The 22220-nt window shown below is 49.2% G+C and overlaps 1 protein-coding gene across 1 annotated transcript in view; it reads left to right on the forward strand.

Moving 5' to 3' along the window:
• The first annotated feature begins 5397 nt into the window (after nt 1-5397).
• The window catches only part of ATP2C2 (ATPase secretory pathway Ca2+ transporting 2), a 60392-nt gene continuing 43569 nt past the window's right edge, over nt 5398-22220 (forward strand). Inside the window, exon 1 of the mRNA XM_028092245.2 lies at nt 5398-5511. Within this exon, the coding sequence (XP_027948046.2) occupies nt 5413-5511 (99 nt within the window). The 5' untranslated portion in view covers nt 5398-5412. The remainder of the gene's footprint in view (nt 5512-22220) is intronic.

The raw sequence follows: 22220 nt of genomic DNA on the forward strand, positions 1-22220 counted from the left end.
TAAATGAGGTCCCTTGGAAGCCCAGAAATGCCTGCAGCTATAGGAAGTACTCAGCCAACATTCCCCCTCATTTCGGCAAACGACTATGGAAGAAGTAACAAGGAGAGTGTGACCTGAACAATGCTCAGAAATTGGCCGTGTGTGTGTGTGACCATAGTTTTGGTGCACTTCACACAACAGAAATTGATCTCAAACCGAGGTGTGGGTGGGGCCGTTCTCCCTCCAAAGGCTCAAGGGGTGAATCCTTCCTTCCCTCTTCCAGCTTCTGGTGGCCCCAGGTGCTCTTTGGCTTATGGCTGCGTCCCTCCCACCTCTGCCCCACCTTCATGTGGCCTGCTCTCTGTGTCTGCGTCTTTTCTCTCTCTCTCTAAGATTTTTAAAACGTTATTTTTACGTAATCTCTACACCCAAAGTGGGGCTCAAACTCATGACCCCGAGATCAAGAGTTGTACTCTCCACGGATTGAGCCAGCCAGGTGCCCCCTCCTCTTCTGTCTCTTATAAGGAAGGACACCAGTCATTGGATGTACCGCACATCCAGTTAATCTTGAGATTCTTAACTTAATGATGTCTTCAAAGATTGTTTTTCCAAATAAGGCTACAGTCACAGTTTCTGTGGGTTAGGATGTGACATATGTCTTTGGGGTAACCATTACTCAACCCACTACCTTCATTGCCTGACACTACGTTACACATCAATTTATTTGCAGCCTATCACACCTACTAGGAGAGAAAATACAAAAGTGTGGGAACAATCTTTTGTGTTCAGGGGTCCATGGCCACATAACAGGTGCTTAAAACTATTTGCTGAGGGGCGCCTGGGTGGCTTAGTTGGTTAAGGGACTGCCTTCGGCTCAGGTCATGATCCTGGAATCCTGGGATCGAGTCCCACATCGGGCTCCCTGCTCAGCAGGGAGTCTGCTTCTCCCTCTGACCCTCTTCCCTCTCATGCTCTCTATCTCTCATTCTCTCTCAAATAAATAAAATCTTAAAAGAAAAACAAAAACAAAAAAACTATTTGCCGAATGAATGAAAGTAACCTCCCCCCCCTAAAATTCCAATTTCTTCATCTCTGAAATGATTATATTATTGCCTGTGTGCATGGCCATTAAAAAAACAAACAATTGAGGGTTTGCATAAAGAGCCATAACTTAAAACTAATTCTTAAAATTAAATGCACACCCACATGCACACACATGCCACACAATACCCTTTGTATGGCGTACCCTTTTGGAAAAGGATGCCTTCAAAATGCCAACCTTATGATTTGTGAGTGAAGTTTATTACCAAATAAATTTCAGATGCCTTAGGATTGCATCACATCTTTCCAATAGGGTGTATTGTTGGGAGATAATTTATGGAAATGAAATGACACCACTTTCATATAGTGAATGAGAGTTGAAGAGTGGGAACTCATTGTTCAAGGTGCCCAGAGCAGATATTTCAGGAAAGGCTGGATGCTTTTGGCTGAGTCCCGCCCTTGACTCTCAATACAGGCCAAAGCATGGGCATCACTGTCAGAGCCACAAACTCAGAAAGTTTCCCAGCAAACCATCTTGCCTGACTTGATTCCTTCAGAGTGGACTCAGATTTTGGCCAGCTGAAGGCAGTAAGAAAACTCTTGAAGGAAACAATCTTGAAGTCAGTGGTGAGGATCATGGAATCCAAACAAAGGGACAGAGCTAAGAATGGATGTTCAAAAACAAATATAAAGAGGAGGTATGATTCTGGGGGAAAGTGGAGAACATACAACAACAACAACAAAAAGAAAAAACATAAGGTTTATGTAATCAGATTAAATTACTAAGATTATGAAGAAAAGCAAACGTTAGAAAAAGAAAAATGAAAATGAAAAAACTCCTTTACACTGTAAAAAGAAATCAAAACAGATGGTATAAATATTTGTCTCTATTTCTGAAATGCTTTCAGATTCCTGATAGAATTTTCAGTGGGATATTTATTCTGAAATCAAAGTAAAAGATGACAGCAAATAGCAGAGTGCTTGCCTCACAATGGCATGGAAATAAAACAGGAAAGAGGATGATGGAAGTCAGTCTAATGGTAACAACTATAACAGTGTAGACACAATACATTTCCACATTATAAAGGAAATAATCTCAGATTAAGAATAAAGTTCAAGAGCTACAGTTTATGAGAGAGAGAGAGACACACACCAAATAAATATTTGGGGGGCATTTAACATGTTGCAGGAACATCATCTACCATGGTAAACACTGAGCAGACACACAATGATGAAGACGTAATAGTCCCCTGCTCTCACAGAGCTTACATTCTAGGGGGAAATGAAACAAAACAGATAAAAATAAGATCCCAAGTTTAGATCATGCAGACTTAAACCATGGAGAAGAAACACTGGCAATAGTAATTCTACAAAGTGGAATTTAAGGGATATGTTTTAATGAGATACAGGAGGCATTAAACAATTACAAGAGTCATCATGAGCAGGTAAATTATATGCACTAACCAACAGGGAAGCATAATACAAAAAGCAGAACTTCAGACATACAAGGAAACAAGTGGACAGGAAAACAATTAGACCGGGAAATTTTAAACTCTTCATTTTCTTCCTGTGTCAGATCAAGTAGTCAAAAGTAAGGACATGAACAATGTCAATAGAAAGTTAGGATGAATAGCTACAGAACTGATTTGCAAAGAAGAGCGCAGCTTACCAATACCCTTACAAAGAATACACCAACTTTTCTATTTTTTTTAAAGATTTTATTTATTTATTTGAGAGAGAGAATGAGATAGAGAGAGAGCACGAGAGGGGAGAGGGTCAGAGGGAGAAGCAGACTCCCCGCCGAGCAGGGAGCGGATCCCGGGACTCCAGGATCATGACCTGAGCCGAAGGCAGTCGCTTAGCCAACTGAGCCACCCAGGCGCCCTACACCAACTTTTCCAGTGCCATTGAAATGTTTATAAAAATTGCATAAAAACCAGGCAAAGTCGCAACACATTAAGAGAATTAGCAGACAGGTATGCAGGCTGATCACAATGCCACAAAAATGAAAATCAAATAAGGTTAAGCCTAAAGGTACCCACCCATTCAGCTGCTCCCAGTCACATCACTTTAACCGCTTTCTCTGTGGTCCACTCCATTTTTGTTTTTCATACCAACAGGTCCAGGTCTTCCACAATATCATCTACCCAGAGTTTCCTTCCTGAATGCTCTGGGTGTTCTTAAACCTGATCCACAAATTCTTGCCTTGACATCTCTGAGCTGGAGCAGAGACCACTGTGATGGGATGCAAGAGGTTGGGCTTAAAGGGAAAGGAACCTGGCCAACACATCACTCCGTGCTCATGGAAGCTGCACCGCCCGGAGAAACCACGCCTGATTGACACCCTTGGGAGAATATGAAGTTCTATGCCAACAAGGCATTCTTCCTCCCTGGATCCAATACTACCTCAAAATCTCAGAATGCCAGTTGGAAAGGACCTGAGAAATAAGTGAGCTGAGTTCCCATGTATCTTTTTATATTAGTAATAAAATTTCCTGAGGACCTACTATGTCAGGGACTAGATAGTACTATTAGGAACTCTACCTGTGCAAACATTACAGGACCGTGCGGTTGGTTCCCTGTATCTTCCCTTTGCTCCCCCAGACCCTCTCTCCACCCTCCTGCCTTCTCCTTCGGATTCTCAACCCAGGAATCTGCGTCTGTGGCATCCATTCCGTTTCCCTTCCCTGCAGTTCTCAGCTCCATACAGCTACCTTCTCTGGGTAACTGCTCCCTCCTCTTGCCTTCCAAGCCTTGGATGGTAGCAATTTCTCACTGTTGCTAATCTTGGGCAGCTGCACCATCCCTTCATGTTTCTCGGCACCCTGCCCACACTTTTGTAAATAGGATGGTTATCAAAGTCTCCCCAAATCACTCAGTTTGAAGGTGCCACCTGTTTCCTGCTGGGACCCTACTCAGGGGTAGGTAGTGCCATCCCCATTTTGTGGATGAGTAAACTGAGGTAGAGAGAGGTGAAGAAAGTTGTCGAAGGCCATGCATTTGGAAGGAACAAGCCTGAGATTCAAATCTGGACCAACTCGTGCCAGAATTTTGCTTTTTCTATTATTCCTAGGCCTTTGTTGAAATTGGTGGAGCCGGGCAGCATCATGCTGGTAGCCTGTTTTCTTGCAGTCAAGGGACAAGATGCAGGAGAAACAAGAAGGGCCAGCAGAAGTGCCTGTTGGATTGAATGCAGGTGAGGTAGACACGCGATGGGGAGTTGAGGTAGAGGTGGCATATATTTGCTCAAAAAGGGCAGCACAATTTAATGGACAAACGCCCATGTCATGTTTTATAGTTCTTATAGTTAAGAAGCCCACTCTATAGATAAGGAAACTGAGGCACAGAGGAGAGGCACAGCCTTCCCCAAAGCCACCTCCCTCCTAAGTGGTGGGTCTTGTTATGGATTCCAGTGCCACCTGGAGCCAAAGCTCCTCACAGTTTCAAGACATCCACTTGGAGGCACATTCACGCATCTACTCTGGGAGCCAGTGGAGTGCAGCAACTTCCCTATGATGATGAGGATACCACCAGCATACCCTCCATTTCACTATGAAGGAAGCGCTAACATGGTGGGCATTTTACAGATCCGTAAATTAAGGTTCGGAAAATGTAAGACGCCTGCCCCGGGTCCCATGATTAGCAAGTGCAGGAGCCCATTCTGCAAAGGAAAATAAAGGGCTTAGAGATCATCCAAGACCCACGCGGATCCCAAAGGCAGTGGCGCCCTCAAGCTCTCCTCCCCATCCTGGGATGCACTCCCTGGGCCCTCCCTGGGGGTGAGATCTTAGCCTTCTCCTTCAATTACAGACAAGGAACCGAGGCTCAAAGGGGCCACGTGGCTCGTCCGGAGCCGCACAGCATTGGTAGGAGTGTGACTCCGCTCGGGTCCGCGGTGCTCCCAGGGCCTTAGGACCGACCGCCCTCCGCTTCCCACCCCCCACCGCCCCCCCCCCCAGAACCAGCGGGCGCTCATTACAGTCCAGCTCCCCGGCCAGCTCCAGACCCAGTGACACAGGGTAAGGCGACGTCCGGGAATCCGCATTTTCAAGAAGTGTTCGCTCGCCCACCTCCACCCCATCCCTCGCTCCAGGTGATTCTTAGGATCTGGCAAGATTGGGAAACAGCCGGAGGTCTCAGACGCGGGCGCTAAGCCCACGGCTAGCTCCCGGGGCGGGGCCAGGTGCGCCGGGTGAGGCCGGGCGCGCCGCTCCGCCCCGAGGGCGGGGCCCCACCTGCGGCGGGCAGGTAGGCGGCTACCTGGTAACCTAGGCCTGGCCTTGGAGGTTTGGGCGCGCGCAGCCAGTCCCGGCCACGCCAGGGACCGAGGGACGCGGGCAGGGCGGCCGCCGGCGGACGGGAGGCTGAGCGAGGGGGCTCCGCCTGGTCATCATGGTCGAAAGACGCTTTTCTCAGTTCCTGCAGAAACTCGCCTTCTCGGGCGCGGGCCACCTGTACGAGCCCCTGGAGAGGAGCGAGTTGGAAATCTTGGTGAGTCTGGGCGACCGGGCGCGGGCCGTGCGACTTGACTCTCCGCCCCACCGCAGCCCGCCCTCCCCCGGGACCCCGTCCGCGTGCTGCGGGCTGCGCTCCAGCAACTCGCCCCTCTGCCCCTGGCTCTGGAAAGAAACCGACTTCGGAGCAACGCCAGCTCTCATTTCTGCCCTGAGCCGGGCTCGCGCCATTTAACTCTCTAACGACAGCCCATTTTGTGGATTTGATACTGAGGCAGAGAGAGGTTACACGTGTCCCTTAAGACGCACCCAGCTAGCAAACGACCCAGCTAGGAACTTCACCTGGGTTTCTCTGACTCCAGACAATTTAAATTCCTAGTTCTCCGCACTAGGGCTGCTATATGGATTTTTTTTTTTTTAAGTTACTTGAATTGGAAAAAAAAAAATCAAAGTGATGAAGAAAAAAAAAGCCAAAACACCTGGGGAACATGTTCTGGCAGTAATAGTAGTAATAATGGTGGAAATCGGGTAAAGAGCAGCCAGGCCTCCCAGCTTTGCTTCCTATATCTCCAACGCAGTTTTGAAAAGCACTCAGGTTTGTGTGTTGATTTTGAAACCTTCACGGGACCCTCTAGGATAAATCAACAGGATTATCAGGCTGGGGCGTGGGAGGGTTGGGGAGAGGAGGGGTTTCCCAGCGGCTGAACTGACACAGCTGTCCAAAAAAAGCCCTTCCACTTGGTGAAGCCAGGGTCAGTGGATGACCCGGCCCCTTTCTCCATAGCTTTGTGAGTATAAGCTTTGCATCTTGCAGGATATGAGAGCAGAGAGCACTGAATTCCTGCAGAAGCATCTCGGGGGCATTTCACTCTTTTTCTTTTCAGCCTAATCAGTCATTCAAAAATAAAATTCCTGAAGTAGTGCTTTGGGTGTGCTCAGGAGAATACAGCTTTTGCCATGGCGGTCTGACTGGGGAAGGGAAACCTCTCATTACATTTACTTTTTTTTTTACATTTACTTTTTAATGGAAAAGATCAGATGGAAAAAAAAAAACTTGATTTAAACTATTTAATTTTCCTCCCAAAGAATGACAACAGTCAAAACGATTTGGTGGTATGATTCCTAAATATTTGTGCATTAGAAAAATAGTATTTTATACATGAAGGTTAGCATGAGAATTCCGGCTCCCGGGTGGTAGGTCCACAGGGCTGTGTAACTAGCAGTTCTCACGTCATCTCTCTGTTTCTGAAGTGACGTGTGGGTTCAACAGAGATTGAAGGTAGAGTTTGATTATTTTGCTGAAATCGATTTCTCTACCCACGTGTCACGCCCTGGGTTCTGCTAAATGAGTTTGAAGTCAGTTTGCCAATACTGTTGCCTTTTCTTCATTACTTTTTCTATTTTTTTCTATCTTTTGGTTTTTGCATCATGCTGGGTATTTTCCAAACACTGCTGGTGTGTAGTTGGTTATGATTAGATTTAACAGGATGGCCAGGTGTCCCAGGTGTCCAGCTGTGCCAGGTATGAGGATGATGTAACATGACTAGAGATGCTGGGGTGAATTTGACCTCTGCACCAAAGTGGACTTCAGACTTCTGGATTTCTCCAGATCTTTTGCGAGGGGTCCTCGAGAGTATGGCAGGTCTTCAGCCTGAGGGGTCTCACCCATCTGGTCGTGGACCTGGATGTTCTCTGTAGCACCCTGAAGGGTGGGTGATAGGTGACATGGCAGCGGGGAGTGGAGGGGAGACTGGTGACCCAGGTGGCCGGTAGCAAAGGCTGGGTGAGAAACAAAATGTCCTATCTCTGAAGGCTCCTGGTACAAACCCCGGAGATTGCACTGAAAGGAGCTGAGGGTGTGATGGGGTGGGGAGGCGACCTGTTTCCCACCAGCTCAGCTCAGAGCCTGAATCTTCTTTGCTCTCAAACTTACTTCCCCCCATTTCAACCTTTTTTTGCCAAGAAAAATGGAAAAAGAAGCCAAGTGTGATCACAGTGATCATTTCTACAAGAGCTGTAACTCTCTCTCATGAGCACTTGTTGTATGCAGTGTTCTGGGCAGCCTCTGAACCCCCCGCCACTTTGCCCAGCCACCTCACTTATAATACTAATTATTACTGAGAACTTGCTGTGTCTTCTTTTGGGTCTCTCTGTGCCGAGGTCACTTTTATTACTATAATCATATGATAGATGAGGACATGGAGGCTCACAGGTGGGGCCAGGCGCTAAGGATCCAGCTGTGTACAAAACTAAGTTCGTGGGGGAGGCCCACAGATGACAGAGAAACCAAGAGATGTTTAATTGGAAATCCAGGGTCTGGGGTATGATGGGGAACAAGAAAGCAGAGTGGCCAGGCAGGGGACATGTGGTCGAGACAGGGGCCAAGGAGGACCCAGTTAGCAGCATCAGAGGCTGAATCTGAGCTTAGTGCTCATGGCTCTGAAGATCTCCATTCTTGCCTTGTCACGACAAGGAAGGGGTTTGAGAGATCCTCTTCATTCAGCTACTGGAAAAAAACCTTCTCTGTGTTAACCTGAATGGTGGGTGAGGAGAATGTTGGACCAGAAATTCCTGCTTCCCAATGACTCGGTGCCAACTCCAGGGAAGTTATCTTTGACCCTCAGGGCTCCCATCTCTTAACCAAGTCTGGCTGGGCTCCACCCTGTGCTGCCTTCCTGGTTGGTGAACTGATTCATCCTCCTAAGGCTCTCCAGGGTGAAGATGGGGTTCCAGCAGACTGACGTGGTGGTCACCCATTCATTCAGCCCAGATTCACGGAGCATCTACTGTGTGTCGGGCCAGTGCTGCACGCCAGGGATGGGGCATAGAAGAAGCACACGCTCCCTGCTCTCCTGGTGGCAGAGATGGGGACCAAACTTCAGAGCACTGTTTAATGGTAGATGTGTAACAGCTGGGAGGGTGAGGGGTATTTAAGATTCCTAAGAGTGGCAAGGATCTGGAGGAGCGCGCTGGGAGAGGGACAGAGGTCATGGCGGTTCTGGGCCAAGGGGGTGAGTGGCAGGGGTGGGTGTGAGGATGAGGAGGTTGCAGAGGTGAACCATGAAAAGCCTCTGGGCCATCATGAAGAATTTGGGCTTTATCCCTAGAGCAACAGGGAATTATTGGAGGGTTTAAACAGGTCATGACAGTCATTTCACTCATTCACAGATGCGCCAAACATTAAGAATGCAATCAACAAAACAGACACAATCCGATTTGCGTTTTGAAGAGATCACACCTGGGTTACAGGAGAATCAGGCACAGGAGGGCCTTATGAGACACACACACACAAACAAATCCTTAGTGTTTCTCAAAATATAGCAAGATAGGACTTCTTCTTGAAGTAATGTACTGCAGCCTTCCAGTGTTGTCTTTTTTTTTTTTAAAGTTTTTATTTACTTATTTGACAGAGAGAGACACAACGAGAGAGGGAACACAAGCGGGGGGAGTGGGAGAGGGAGAAGCAGGCTTCCCACTGAGCAAGGAGCCCGATGCGGGGCTCGATCCCAGGACCCTGGGATCACGACCCGAGCCGAAGGCAGACGCTCAACGAATGAGCCACCCAGGCACCCCCAGTGTTGTCTTAAATTATTTGTATCAAAAAGTGACTTAAAGAAGTATAAACATAAAACTTGCAATAAATGTAGCTGTGTGTGTATAACACAACTCAAAAAATCAAACTAAGTTTATAATAAAATCACAAAGTACAAATGTAGCAACTAAATTTTGACATGACTAGTAATTTTTTTCAAACTCAGCCACTGATGTTGAATGGTTGTATTGGTTATCTATTGCTGTGTAGCAAATTACTCCAAAATGCAGTGGTTTCAAACAACAAACGATCATCATCTCTCAGTTTCTGTTGGTCAGAAATCTGGGTGCATCTCAGCTGGGTGCTCATGGATCTGGTCTCTCATGAGGTTGTTGTCTAGCTGTTGCCTGGGGCTGTGGTCTCATCTGAAGGCTCACGGTGTGGAAGGGGGAAGGATTCACTTCCAAACTCATTCTTGTGGTTGTTTGCAGGCCTTGGACCCTTACTGTATGGGCCCGTTTACAGAGCTGCCTCATGGCTCAGCAGCTGGCTTCCCCAAGAGTGAATGATCCAAGAGAGATTGAGAAAGCATCCATAAAAGCCTAGAAGCCACAGGCTTTTTATAACCCAGTGTTGGAAGTGATATCTTATCACTTCTGCCATGCTCTATTCATTATAAGTGAGTCTAGGGACTCCTGACTGGTTCAGTCGATAGAACATCCAACTCTTGATTTTGGGGCCATGAGTTTGAGTCCCACATTGGGTGTAGAGATTACTTAAGTAAAAAAGAAGAAGTGAGTCTAGGTCTAGCCCATGCTCGGGGCAGGGTAGGGGTTTGGATTATACAAGAGCCTGAAGATCAAGAGGCAGGGATGGTTGAGGGTGAAGGCTGCCGGTGGTTGAAAGGAAGAGTTTCTTATATGAGATCTGTCACAGAAAAAGCAGAACCACGCCAGGTGCTTCGTCTGCTCAATAGTTATCTTTTTCTTACTGTTTTCATTGCTCTTGAATTCTAATCTTTATTTAGGCTCCTTTTGAATTTTGATTTTGATAATGCTTATGCTGAGAATGTCTAATTACATGTATGTGTACAAAATGCCATTTAAATATGTCCAGAGTTTGCTAGTTTAGGATAACCAGCCTCTTACTTAAGCACAGGGCACAGCAAGCGACCTGTGAATGTCAGTTTTCAAGGCTGTCACTTGGTAACTCTAGAATTGGCTCGTGACCTTGAAGGTAAGGTGAGTGTCGGGTATTGTGGGAAAAATATTCTTCCCTTGGTATTGATTACCACACTTGGTGCTCATCAGCTATGGCAAGTAGCTACGTTTGCAGACTGGATTCATGTCAAATCCCACTTGCAATGTGACTACACTACTCAGTGGTTCGATACTGTCAAGTTGACTTGTCAATACTGTGTGTTGTGTGATGGTTCCATTCTCCTGCCAGTTCCATTCTCTCTGAGCCGTGGAGAACCTTTCATCCCTGCAGGATGTCCTGTGATTGTTGTCACAGATGCACACATGACAGTGCTTTGTGATAAATTGGCCCCCAGAAGGTCTGTATTAATTAGGGTAATCGTTGAGACACATAGTCAAAGTTCAGAAGTTCTTAGAAAACTGTGGGCTCTTGAGAATATGTCCAAAGCTGCCATCTTAGAAATCCTGCCCCAAATCCCAGTGTCATGAGCCTTGTTCTTAAGGGCGGCAGATCCTAACACCCCAGAGCTCCTCTGGGGAAGGAACTAGAAGGCTCGTGGATGGCTGTCTTCTCTCTGTGTCTTCACGTGGTCTTCTCTCCGTGTGTATGCGTCCAAATGTTCCTTTCCTACTAGGATGCCAGTCATATTGGGTTAAGGCCCATCCTAATGATTTCATTTTTACTTAATCACCTCTTTGAAGGGCTTACCTCCAAACACAGTCACAGTCTAAGGTACTAAGGGTTAGGACTTCAACCTATGAATTTTGGAGAGATACAGTTCAGCCCACAGCACTATCTATGTTCCTTATAGAATCTTGAAGGGTATTGGTGAGGAGGGGCTGTGGGCCGTAATGGGGAAATATATAATCTTCTATAGGGGTTACAGATGCTCTTTTTTTTTTTTTTTTAGTAATTTTTTTTAAAGATTTTATTTATTTATTTGAGAGAGAGAGAATGAGAGACAGCATGAGGGGGAGGAGAGTCAGAGGGAGAAGCAGACTCCCCGCCGAGCAGGGAGCCCGATGCGGGACTCGATCCCGGGACTCCAGGATCATGACCTGAGCCGAAGGCAGTCGCCCAACGAACTGAGCCACCCAGGCACCCAGGGTTACAGATGCTCTTGAAATTGTGTTATTAACTTCACCCATCTGGCCTAAGTCCCTAGGTAGGATATGGATGGACTGTGTTCTTGAAGCTCCACCATCTTCCCACTCTTCTTCCCATTGGTAGGGAACAGAGCCCAGCAAAACACATGTTTGCCCAACTTGAAACTCAAGTACACAATGGGGAAGAATTGCTCAGGATTCATGATTCCAGAGTTGCTGGGGAAAGGAAGACTTGAATCATCTGGAACAAAAGCAGGCACTACATATAATCATTCTTTATATTTCAAACCATTGAAACCAAACCACCATGTTAATTAGATCTGGTTATTTCACAGCTGACCCCAGGATTATACCACGTACTCCTCAGGAACCCCTTTTCTTTGCGGAAGGCTGAGCTTGGGGGTCCTTGTGGGTAGGGGGAAAGAATATTGACCCGGGAGACCATTCCTAACCAGGAGATCTTGGTTAGGGCTTCGACCGGGACCAGAAGCCCAGAGTTCCAGCCTGGAGTCCATTATTTATGGCAATGCAAATTAAGCATATTTCAAGTGTCCTTGCCTGAAAGTGGAGACATTTGTTGTAAGAATCTGTGAAAATGTTGGATTCCCTTTCTGACTTCTAGGTTCCTCACCAGTGCCTTTCACTGGCTTTCTGTGAAGCCGATTAGATTATGTAATGTATGCAAATGCTCGACACACTTCTTGGCTCAGGAATATGCCTTCCTTCGGTGAATGTAGCGATTAAAAAAGAATAAATGAGCATTGTTTAAAACTCTTTGCATATGCCTCATCCAAAAAGTGATCATTTTTATTAAAACTCTTGGTACAATGCTTAGTTCAAAAAGTGACAGCAATTTTTATTAAGAATCTGTCACTGTCTTGGGGCACCTGGTGGCTCAGTTGGTTGAGCAACTGCCGTCAGTTCTAGTTGTGATCCCAGGGTCCTGGAATCAAGTCCTGCAACGGGCTTCCTGTTCAGCAGGGAGTCTGCTTCTCCCCCCTCCCTGCTCATGCTCTCTCTCTCTAAAAAAAAAAAAAAAAAAATCTGTCACTCTCTTGTTGTCTGACTTGGGTCAAGCGTGTGGCCCTGTGCCCAGAGAAGAGCCCAGTGTTAGGGACAGGACCGGCTCCATCATGTGTGGGGTCCAGTGCAAAAGGAAAATGGGGGGGAAATGACCGAGAATTTCAAGAGGACAACAGCAGGGCATTCCATGAGGCACACACCCTTCTGAGTACACCCATGGGGCTGGCCCTGCTGGGGGTCCCTGGGCATGAAGTCAGTAGTCAGACATGCTAACAAGTTCTTACTGTTTGGTTTCCCCCTTTTCAGCCCCCACACAGACTATACTTCTGGCTCTCCCCTACTTTTGTCCATTCTTTCTGTAAATCAGCTATTCTCCAGATGCGGTCTGGTACCCGCAATCTGAGTCTTAACAAGCCCTTGGGTGGGTCTGATGCTGGAGTTTGAAAACCACTGCTCAGCACAGTTAGCTTCTCCATTCCTTGGACAGGCATCCTCCTGTTTGCCAGACCATTTTGGAGGCGCTGGAGACAAAATAGTGAGCAAAACACCTTACCGAGTGGAGCTTGCAGTCTGGCGGGATAGACACATCGTTCTCAAATAATTTTAGCAGTAGGCATAGAATTACAAACTGAGATAAGCCCCATGAAGGAAAGCACATGTAAGACGGGGGCTGGCCACAGCCTGTGTACGGGGGAGTGGTGGGGACTTTACTGCTGCGGTCTGGGTGCAATCCGGGGAGACTTCTCGTGGCAGGGCTTTGGAGGGTGGAGACTTGCATTCAAGCTACCACAGATTTCCCCAAGGCAAGCTGGCCTCCCTCCTCTGATCTGGGAGGTACCTGACGCCCAGGGGGATTCTGCAGAATTCTCATTCTCCAGTTTCAGGAACCCCCTCCCTGCAGCTGTCCCTCTCTCTGTCCCTCCCGCCCCCACATTCCAGCATTGAAATGTGACTGGTAGTTTGCCTTCCTTGATCACTGAAATCCGCTAATAGTAGTTGCTATTCTTTGACTATCTTTTATGAACCGGGAGCTATACATGTTTTTCTTTCCTTCCCTCCCTCTTTTTCCTTTCTAAACTTTTTTTCCCATAAGCCACAATAAAAATGTGCACAATGGAAGATGCCTCCTCCACCAGGCACTTGTTTGCTCCCACTTTCCTCCTCCTCGGTGGGGGGTGGAGGGAGGTACTGTTGGATCTGATCAGATGACTGCTTGCTTGGGCGTTGGAGGCCCCATTTGCTATGCAGTTCCTGAGAGGCTGGGTAGGAGCACTGACACCTGACCACTGACACCCGTAGCCCAGGCTACCTGCGTGCAAATTCTATTCTGCCACTTGCCAGGGGTGAGCCCCAGAGCAAATTCCTTAGTTTTCTGTACAGCAGTATTCACTGCAGTGATCCAGATCCGTTGTGGAAGGGAATGATTCAGTATGCGGAAAGCATTTAGGGCAGCCCCCATCTCAGTAATTATTATTTACATACAATTACGTAGCGTCTCTTTAAACAAACAAACAAACCATAAAATCATCCTGTGCACACCATCTGCAACCCTTCCAGCCTTTCCATGCCCCTGCAGTATATACAGATGGAGAACATTCTTCAATGGGCTACATAAGTGTTTCTATGTAACCCACCCCCTGCTGATGGGCATTTAGATGGTTTCCTTTTTGTTAATGTTTAGAAGAATGTTCCAGGGAACATCTATGGGTGCACCACGTTATTTTGAATCCTTACAAAAAGCCCTGCAGAAATCTGAGGTTTGGGGAGTGCCACAGCTTGCCCGGGGTCACGCAGCTGTCCCGGGAATTGGGACCTGGGTCAGCCGGCATGTACTGGATGCTGGAGTTCTCCCACCTCCTCCTGGTCAGCTTTCTCTTCCATAAAGTTACTGACCTCCCCCATGATAGTTAGTAAGTATTTCACGGAGAGTCCTGTGAAGGCTGTGTCAGTACCCTGTTTCTCATACCTTTTCACTCTGGTTCTAGCATCTGTGGATGGTCCCTGCGGGGATCGATTACTTGCTGATCTTCTAGTTCCTTCGCTCGCTCCTTTCTTCTTTGGTGTGCTGGGAGGAGGGAGAGCTGCCCCTCTGCATGCTCGCTCACTCATTCATTCATTCATTCATTCATTCATTCATCTTATCATGAACTCACGAGTTCCTGTTTTAAGAAGTGTGCCAACATTCGTTAACACCGTTTCTATTTTGATGTCCCAGATCTGGTGAATGGGAGCTTCTGCAGGGCGCCCGCTCTGCCCTCTGGATGTTCTTTCCATTGCTCTCTGAGCACGTCCCTGCTTCCTGGCATCACAAGAAAGTCCGGGCTCATTGGATAGTTTCCCTGCCAGACCCCAGAAGCAGCCATTTCTCCCCGGATTCTTGGCTTTTTTTGGTAGAAGAGTGGTCGTTACAAATCAAGCTCTGATGTCAGGTGTCCTCACGCTCCTGCGGTGTTGGGGCGGCTGGGCTCTCCCAGGGGGTGCGGTGTGTGTGTGTGTGTGTGTGTGTACACTGTGAAATCCGCATTTATAGCTCTGTGTGTGTACTATAAATACCTATATGTGCATCGATTCCATCCAATCCAGTGGATACCGCCAGCTTGGTGCCGCTCTTTCTAGATCCGTCACTCCCTTCCCCAGTGAGAGTGGCGGCATGTTTACTTATCGCACAATTGCCCTGCATGTACCCCTTCTCCTCCCCTTCCTGGTGGCCCCCAGTCACATTGGCCACCACCTCGCTCGGGCGTCTCCTCGTCGGGTCCCTGATCACCCTGGCCATCCCCGCAAAAGATGCGTGCGCCGTGTGTCTCGTGGGGTCACGATGCCATCCCACACACGCAGATCGCAAACACTGCCTAGATAGAATTTCAGGGGCTGGAAAATGCATCTGGCACCCACGTCGACCTGAGGCTGGGATTTAAGAACCCTGCCTCCGCAGTCCAGGGTGTGGGGTCTGATGATTCCCATCTTACAGAGGAGAAGACCGCCTCAGAGAAGTCGAGGGCCTGGCAGGGGGGCTGCACAGCTGATAGCTGGGGGAAGTAGAAGAGAGCCCAGATCAGTGAGTCGTGGGCCAAGCAGCCCTCCCTCTGCCTGGTCTGCTCATTCAGGGTTGTTTCCCCGTAACATTGAGGAGTCCTGGGCGGGCCCCTTGGGTTACCTGCCTCTGTCCTCCCCGATGTGAGAGTCCCCATGTGAGCCTCCCTTTGCTCTGTGCATCCCAGGGGGCTTGTCCTACCCGCCTGCCCGAGCCCCTGCGTGGTCTTGGATTCTCGAGCACTCCTTCCACTAGGCAGCCCCCTCTCCTCCTGCACAGGCTCTGCCCCCCAGGCTTGGTCTGTACTGCCTTTCCTCCTTTGAATCAGCATTTCAGGCTGGTGACTCAAGATTCAAGAAGGTGCAAAAGGGAGTACCTTAGGAGTCTCTGGCCACCTCTGTCTTCCAGCCACCCCCTTCCCAGACCCAAAGGCGACCCACCCTGGTTTCCTTTCCCTTTTCATTATCTGTAGGCTAACTTAGTACTCACAGTATCATGCACCTTTGCCCCTTCTCTTGTTAATGGGACCACTGCTTGGAAGAACCGCCTGGCAGTGTCCAGCATCACTCCAGTCTCATGTGCTGATGACCCAGCATCCCACCCGGGAGAAATGAGGGCTTGTACCTGCTTACACAGACCTGCACATGACTGTTGGTGGAAGTGTCACGTGTAATAGGCCAAACCAGACACAACCGAGATGCCCAACCACATGCAAATAGTTGAGTGAATTCTGGCATATCGGATCAGTGGAATTCTGGAAATATGACAGAGCAACAAGAGAGGATGGATTACAGTTTTTCATCCCTGTCGTTCATAGAGCAACACAGGTGCATCTCGCTGCGGTAACACTGGGTAAGAGGAGGTAGACACAAGAGGACATATGTATGATTTATATTCATTTCTGTGGTGTTCCAAAACAGAGTAAGTCCACGTGGCTAGAAATCCAAATGTGGCTCATCTTCCAAGGGGCCACTGACGGAGAGTGGGCATGGGCAGCCTTCCGGGTGCCAGAGAGGTTCTCCCCTGCATCAGCGTGGGGGGTCCCTCAGGGGTCCACGTATGCCAGAAGACATCCAGGTGCACACTTAATATTTGTGCACACAACCATATGTAGGTCATACTTCAACATATGTTTAATATTTTCCATACAGGTAAATAAAAAGCTTTCACCATCTGATTTTAATGGCAGCACAGTGTTTCATGGACACGGGGGTTTCCAAAAGTTGGCTGTTGTGAACAGGATTGCCGTGGATGACTTTGAACAGGTACTGCGCTGCGGTTAATAAGTGGGAAAAAGAGATTGCTGGAACTGGGCAGTTTTAGAGCCCGAGACTGCCCGATTCCTTTCTGAAAGCTCTGTCCCCTGGCACCGGGTGCCAGACTTGCGCCTCCCCCAGGAGACAGGTGACGCCCTCGGGCCGTTTTCAGCCGCACTCTGGTTTTCGGTGAGTTGGAGTCTCTTTTTACATGTCGAAGTTATCGCCCCCTTTCTGGGAACTCTTAGTTAATATCCTGCGCCCCTTTTGTAAAAACATGAGCTGGTGGTCTTTTGCTCCTTCATGAGTCAGAGCTCTTGGTTTGTGCGCAGAATTATTCATCGTCAGTGTTAGGAACCACAGGTACTTTCCCCAGCGTGGTGTTTGTCTTCGGACCTTGCAGAAGACAGTCCCCTTCTGCCTTTGTCTTGTGCTCAGAAAGTCCTTTCCGTGCTGAGATTTAAAACAAAACAAAACAAAAAACATAGTCCGTGATTTCTTCTCGTACTTTTAGGGTTTCTCTTAATTGTTCCTAATTGTCCTGGTTATTCTTTGGAACCAACTTGCCTGTGTAATTCCTCGATTTAGGGCAAGGACCATGTCTGCTTTCCTGAGGTACCAGGCCTGGGTTCCTGCACACCTTGAGCGGTTGGGGAGTGGATGAGGGGACCAACAAGGGCTTGAAGAGGGGACGCTCAGCAGAGAACTCGGGCTGGATGCACGGGCCACGGTGCGGGGCATTTTCTCGGCTTCCAAGGGGAAGCCCGTCGAGTTGGGAGCACTCGTTCCGTAACGTGTGACCAGACCTCCAGCTGCTGCCCCCTTGGCCGTCCGCCCAGGCTCCTGTCCTTGGCAACCCTCCCTCCCGTCATGGCTCCCGGCGCCTGGGGGCATGGAGACCTTCCAGGCGGCTCCGCTGTGTGCCCCTTCTTCCCTCCCCGCCTCCCTCCCTCCCTCCCACAAACATTTTTGAGCACCTTTTGTTTGCAGCACTGTGCGGGGCACTCGGGTGTACACCGATCTGAGCAGCCGCTCCCCCGTGTGGCTGTGGGTCCAGTGCTGGAGGCGGGCAGGTGGATCTGCGGTGTGCAGGCTGTAGGGAGGACGGGGAGTCTGGGAGCTCAGAGCCTGGGTTCCTTGTGGGGCCCATGGTGGCTGGTGTGTCAGTGCCTTTGGGCTGCTTTAACAAATGACCACAAACAACACAAGTGGCTTAAAACAACACAAGTTCAGGGCGCCTGGGTGGCTCAGTTGGTTGAGCGACTGCCTTCGGCTCAGGTCATGATCCTGGAGTCCCGGGATCGAGTCCCGCATCGGGCTCCCTGGTCTGCTTCTCCCTCTGACCCTCCCCCCCTCTCATGTGCTCTCTCTCGCGCTCTCTCTCTCTCTCTCTCTCTCTCTCATTCTCTCTCTCTCAAATAAATAAATAAAATCTTTAAAAACACACACACACACACACAAGTTCATTGTCTCACAGTCCTGGAGGTCAGAAGTCCCACACGGGTCTCACTGGGGTAAAATCGAGGTGTGGGCAGGGCTGCGATCCTTCTGCGGGGGTTCCGGGAGGAATCTGTTCCCTTGCCTTTTTCCAGCTTCTGAGGGTGGCGCACATCCCTTGCCTCGTGGCCCTTCCTCCACCTTCAGTGCTGGGAATCCTGTTGCCTCCCCACCCCCTGCTTCTGTCCTCACACCTCCTTTCTACCCCCTGCGTCCCTCTGACAAGGACCCCGTGAGCACCTGGGGCCCGTCCGGATCATTCAGGATCACCTCCCCAGCTGAAGATCTCCTTCAGGACACCTGCAAAGTCCCATTTTCTATGTGAGGGCACATGGTCACAGGCTCCAGGGATCAGGACAGGGACATCTCTTGGGGGCATCATTCAGGCTCAGCTTCTCCCCTGCTCCCACCAGCCTCTACCCCTACTCCCCTTGGGGGTTCCAGAAAGTCGTGTTTCTCTATGTGCTTTCTCCCTTCTGCCCTTTGCTCAGCACAACTCCTGCCAAGATGCTTTCTCGTCTTTTATGGCACAGTGACAAAGTGCTGGTCTGGGAGGCGGCCAGTTTAGCCATCTCCGCATTTGTGGGATGGGGATTAAAAGTGCACCCACCTTGGGGTGCCTGGGTGGCTCAGTCGTTAAGCGTCTGCCTTCGGCTCAGGTCATGATCCCAGGGTCCTGGGATCGAGCCCCGCATCGGGCTCCCTGCTCGGCGGGAGGCCTGCTTCTCCCTCTCCCACTCCCCCTGCTTGTGTTCCCTCTCTCGCTGTGTCTCTCACTGTCAAATAAATACATAAAATCTTTAAAAAAACAAACAAACAAAAAAAGTGCACCCACCTCAAAGGGCTGCAGGGATGATTTAATGAGACTGTGGATGTCAAATGCTGGGTAAGATGTCTGATATCAAAATGTTAGCTGTTATATCTGCTGCATCATTGCATTACATGTTATTGCTGGGGTTGTGATATATTATCCTCATTATGACCTGTTAACTGTTCTCAGCCACCCCTTCCTTGGGCATCTCCTTCTCTTGTCTGCCCAACTTCTAGAAGGACGTGGGGGCACCTGCTGCCTCAGGTCTCGTCCTCACCCCTCCCCCGGGAAGCAGAAGGAACCCTCCCTGCTTGAACTGACTCCGCAGCTCTCCCAGCCCAGTGCTCCCAGTCTGGTGCTTGGTCCACTGGCCCTGGCCTTCTCTCTCTAAGATGGCAGCCCCTTAAGACCAGGACCGTATAGAATTGCTCTTTGAGTGCATCTCCCAGCTAGGCATCCTCAGCTCAGCTCTGGCTGCATATTAGAATCACCAAAAAAAGGGGGGGGGCTTTTAGGACTCCTGCTGGCTGAGTGCCACCCCTTAGTTGGTTGGCCTGGGGATAGGCCACAGTAATGTATTTTTACAAGACCCCAGTGGTTCTCCAACTTTGGAGTGCAGTGCTGTCCCCTGGAGAGCTTCTTAAAGCACAGATTGCAGGATCCATGCCCAGAGTTTCTGATCCGTTAGATCCAGGGTAGGGCCTGAGAATCTGCCTTTCTAACATGTTCCAGGTGATGCTGGCCTGAGGACCACTCATTGAGAACCACCAGGCTAATGCATAACCGGGTAATTCACAGACATGTGCCTTAGGAGAGACCGTTGCACAAGTCTGGGAAAGAAGGAAGAATTTGCATTGAGTTGGGTCATTGGCCCCTCCTCTCAAATGTCACCTCCTTAATGACCCTGGCTGCCTGATTGTTCTTGGGTTGCTGTGACCCTTACATTGTTCCTCCCCAAGTGCCTTGATTCCAATGACTGCATCCACCCACATTATGAAATTCTTGCAGAGTCAGGGCTATGTGGCTCCCTGGGCCCTCGACTTCCTCTCTGGCTCCCTCCCTCCCTCTGAAACCTGTCAGAGCCTCACTGTGTCACTACTTCAGGGCACTTGGGGTTCCCCAAATGGACCATTTGCTCTGCTTGGCACCTTTCCGCCTTTTCTTCCAGAGCCCAGCTGGTCCCCTCTTCCCTCCGAGGGAACTCACTCCTCTACCTTCTTCAAGGCCTGAGCCCCACCCCCACTCTGAATCGCGCCCCTGCATGTCTCCTTTCTAGAATGAGGTGTCCCCATCACAACACTGCCACCTGGGGCATGAGTGTCTCTTGGCTTGTTCCTTCCCAGTGTCACCAGATTTGCACAGACACCCAGTTGCATTTGCATTTCTGATAAAGAGTGAGTAATGTTTTAGTATATGTGTGTCCTGTGCAATATTTGGCAAGCTCCCCTTCTTTCTGTTCACTTATGCTTCCCAGGGGCCAGACCCTGCACTTGGAGCTCCGTGTCCAGTTTTCTATTAGCCCCTGGAAACTTATGAGTCTCTGCTATTGAAACCCTCTCTTTCCAGAGGGAGAAATGGAGGCACAGGGGAGGTTTTGGACAAATATCTTAAAGAAATCAATGTCTAAGCCCTTTAAACAGGGAAGCAATCACTGGGGTCTAACTCAGTAAGTGTTTGCAATGAACTGAATCCCCTGAGCCGGACGGGAAGGCAGAGAAAGCCTGGCTTCTGGCTCAGCGTAGGCTGGTTGCCCTGCAAGGTGCCACGTGAGCACCTGCCCCGCAGTGAGCTCCCAGCTCACTCTGTCAGCCAACTCATCTTTCAGCAAATGTCATATTTGTCCTTGGTGGCTCCTCTGGAAGCCCCCCCTAGGTTAAACGTCAGCTCTGAGCCATCTTTGCTTAGTAAAAACACCCTAAGAACACTCTAAGTCCTTAAGTTCCAGACCATTTCCTTAGGGGTTGGGAAAGCCCCACATCGTCACCAGCCCTGGCAGGCCCGCGTGGGTCTGTTTGCCATGGGCAAACAGCACTTTGGATATCACCCAGGGGGCACAGAAGATCACATATTGTATGATTCAATTTATATGAAATACGCAGAATAGGTAAATCCCTCGAGACAGAGAGAAGGTCGGTGGCAGCAGTGAGGGGCTCGGGGAGGTGGGGGGGTGACCAATCGATCGTGCACCCCAGCTCTCCTTTTGGGGGAATGAAAATGTCTTGGAACTTAGATGGACGGGGTGACTGCCTAACATTGGAACTATACTAAATGCCACAGAATTGTTCCCTTTAAGATGGTTATTTTTTTTCATTTTATTTTATTTTATTTTTTATTTTTTAATTTTTTATTGTTATGTTAATCACCATACATTACATCATTAGTTTTTGATGTAGTGTTCCATGATTCATTGTTTGTGCATAACACCCAGTGCTCCACGCAGAATGTGCCCTCTTTAATACCCATCGCCAGGCTAACTCATCCCCCCCACCCAAGATGGTTAATTTTATGTTATGTGAATTGCATCTTAATTAAAAAAGAGAGAATAAAGGAGAAGGGAGAGTTGCCCCCCGCATCAGGTTTGATGGGAAGCGAGGACCAGGGGTGCTCCCAGAGAGAGCGCCTGTCCTCAGTCAGGATGAGCCACTCTAGTGGCAGTGGGCACACGCTGAGATTCTCACCAGATGGACGTAGATGAGTGTGTGTTCTAGAGGGAGTGAGCCAGCCACATGTGAGCATCCCGGGCAGAGGTCCCCCGCACGCAGGTGGGGCTCAGGGGGCATGCGCTCACCCCCGTATCCAAGGGCTCTGCTTTCTGAAACTGACAGCCCCACAGCAAGATAGAGTGAGCCCTGACTGATGGTGTTCTGGTCCACACCATGCCCCAGCAGCCGTGGAACCTGGGAGGGAGCTGGCCAAAATGGGTTGGGAAGGAGATGGGAGGCCAGAAGGCGAGTGTAGACAACTCCTTCCTAAGCTCCACTATAGTGAATGAGAGAAGTGAGTGCGTACGTCTCCAATGTGTAGCCCAGAAAGGAGGTGGGTCTAGACTGCATCAAGCCCTCCACGTGCCCATGCTTGCTCGATTCTACAAAAGCACTATGAGGGAGGCATCATCATGCCCATTTTGCAGATGAGGGAATTGTGATCAGAGAGGTTGTCACTTGCCCGAGGGGACGTGCTGGCAAGTGGAGCTGGGCTGTGTGACCTGGACAACACTAGGGTGAGGGTAAACTGAGGCTTGTGGTTGAGAGCATGCATCCAGTCATCCATTCAGTGGAGCTGAGGGC

This window comes from Eumetopias jubatus, unplaced genomic scaffold, assembly GCF_037043125.1.
Source record: "Eumetopias jubatus isolate StellerSeaLion01/CBP00866 unplaced genomic scaffold, mEumJub1_p1.0 scaffold_10, whole genome shotgun sequence".
Taxonomy (NCBI): Eukaryota; Metazoa; Chordata; class Mammalia; order Carnivora; family Otariidae; genus Eumetopias; species Eumetopias jubatus.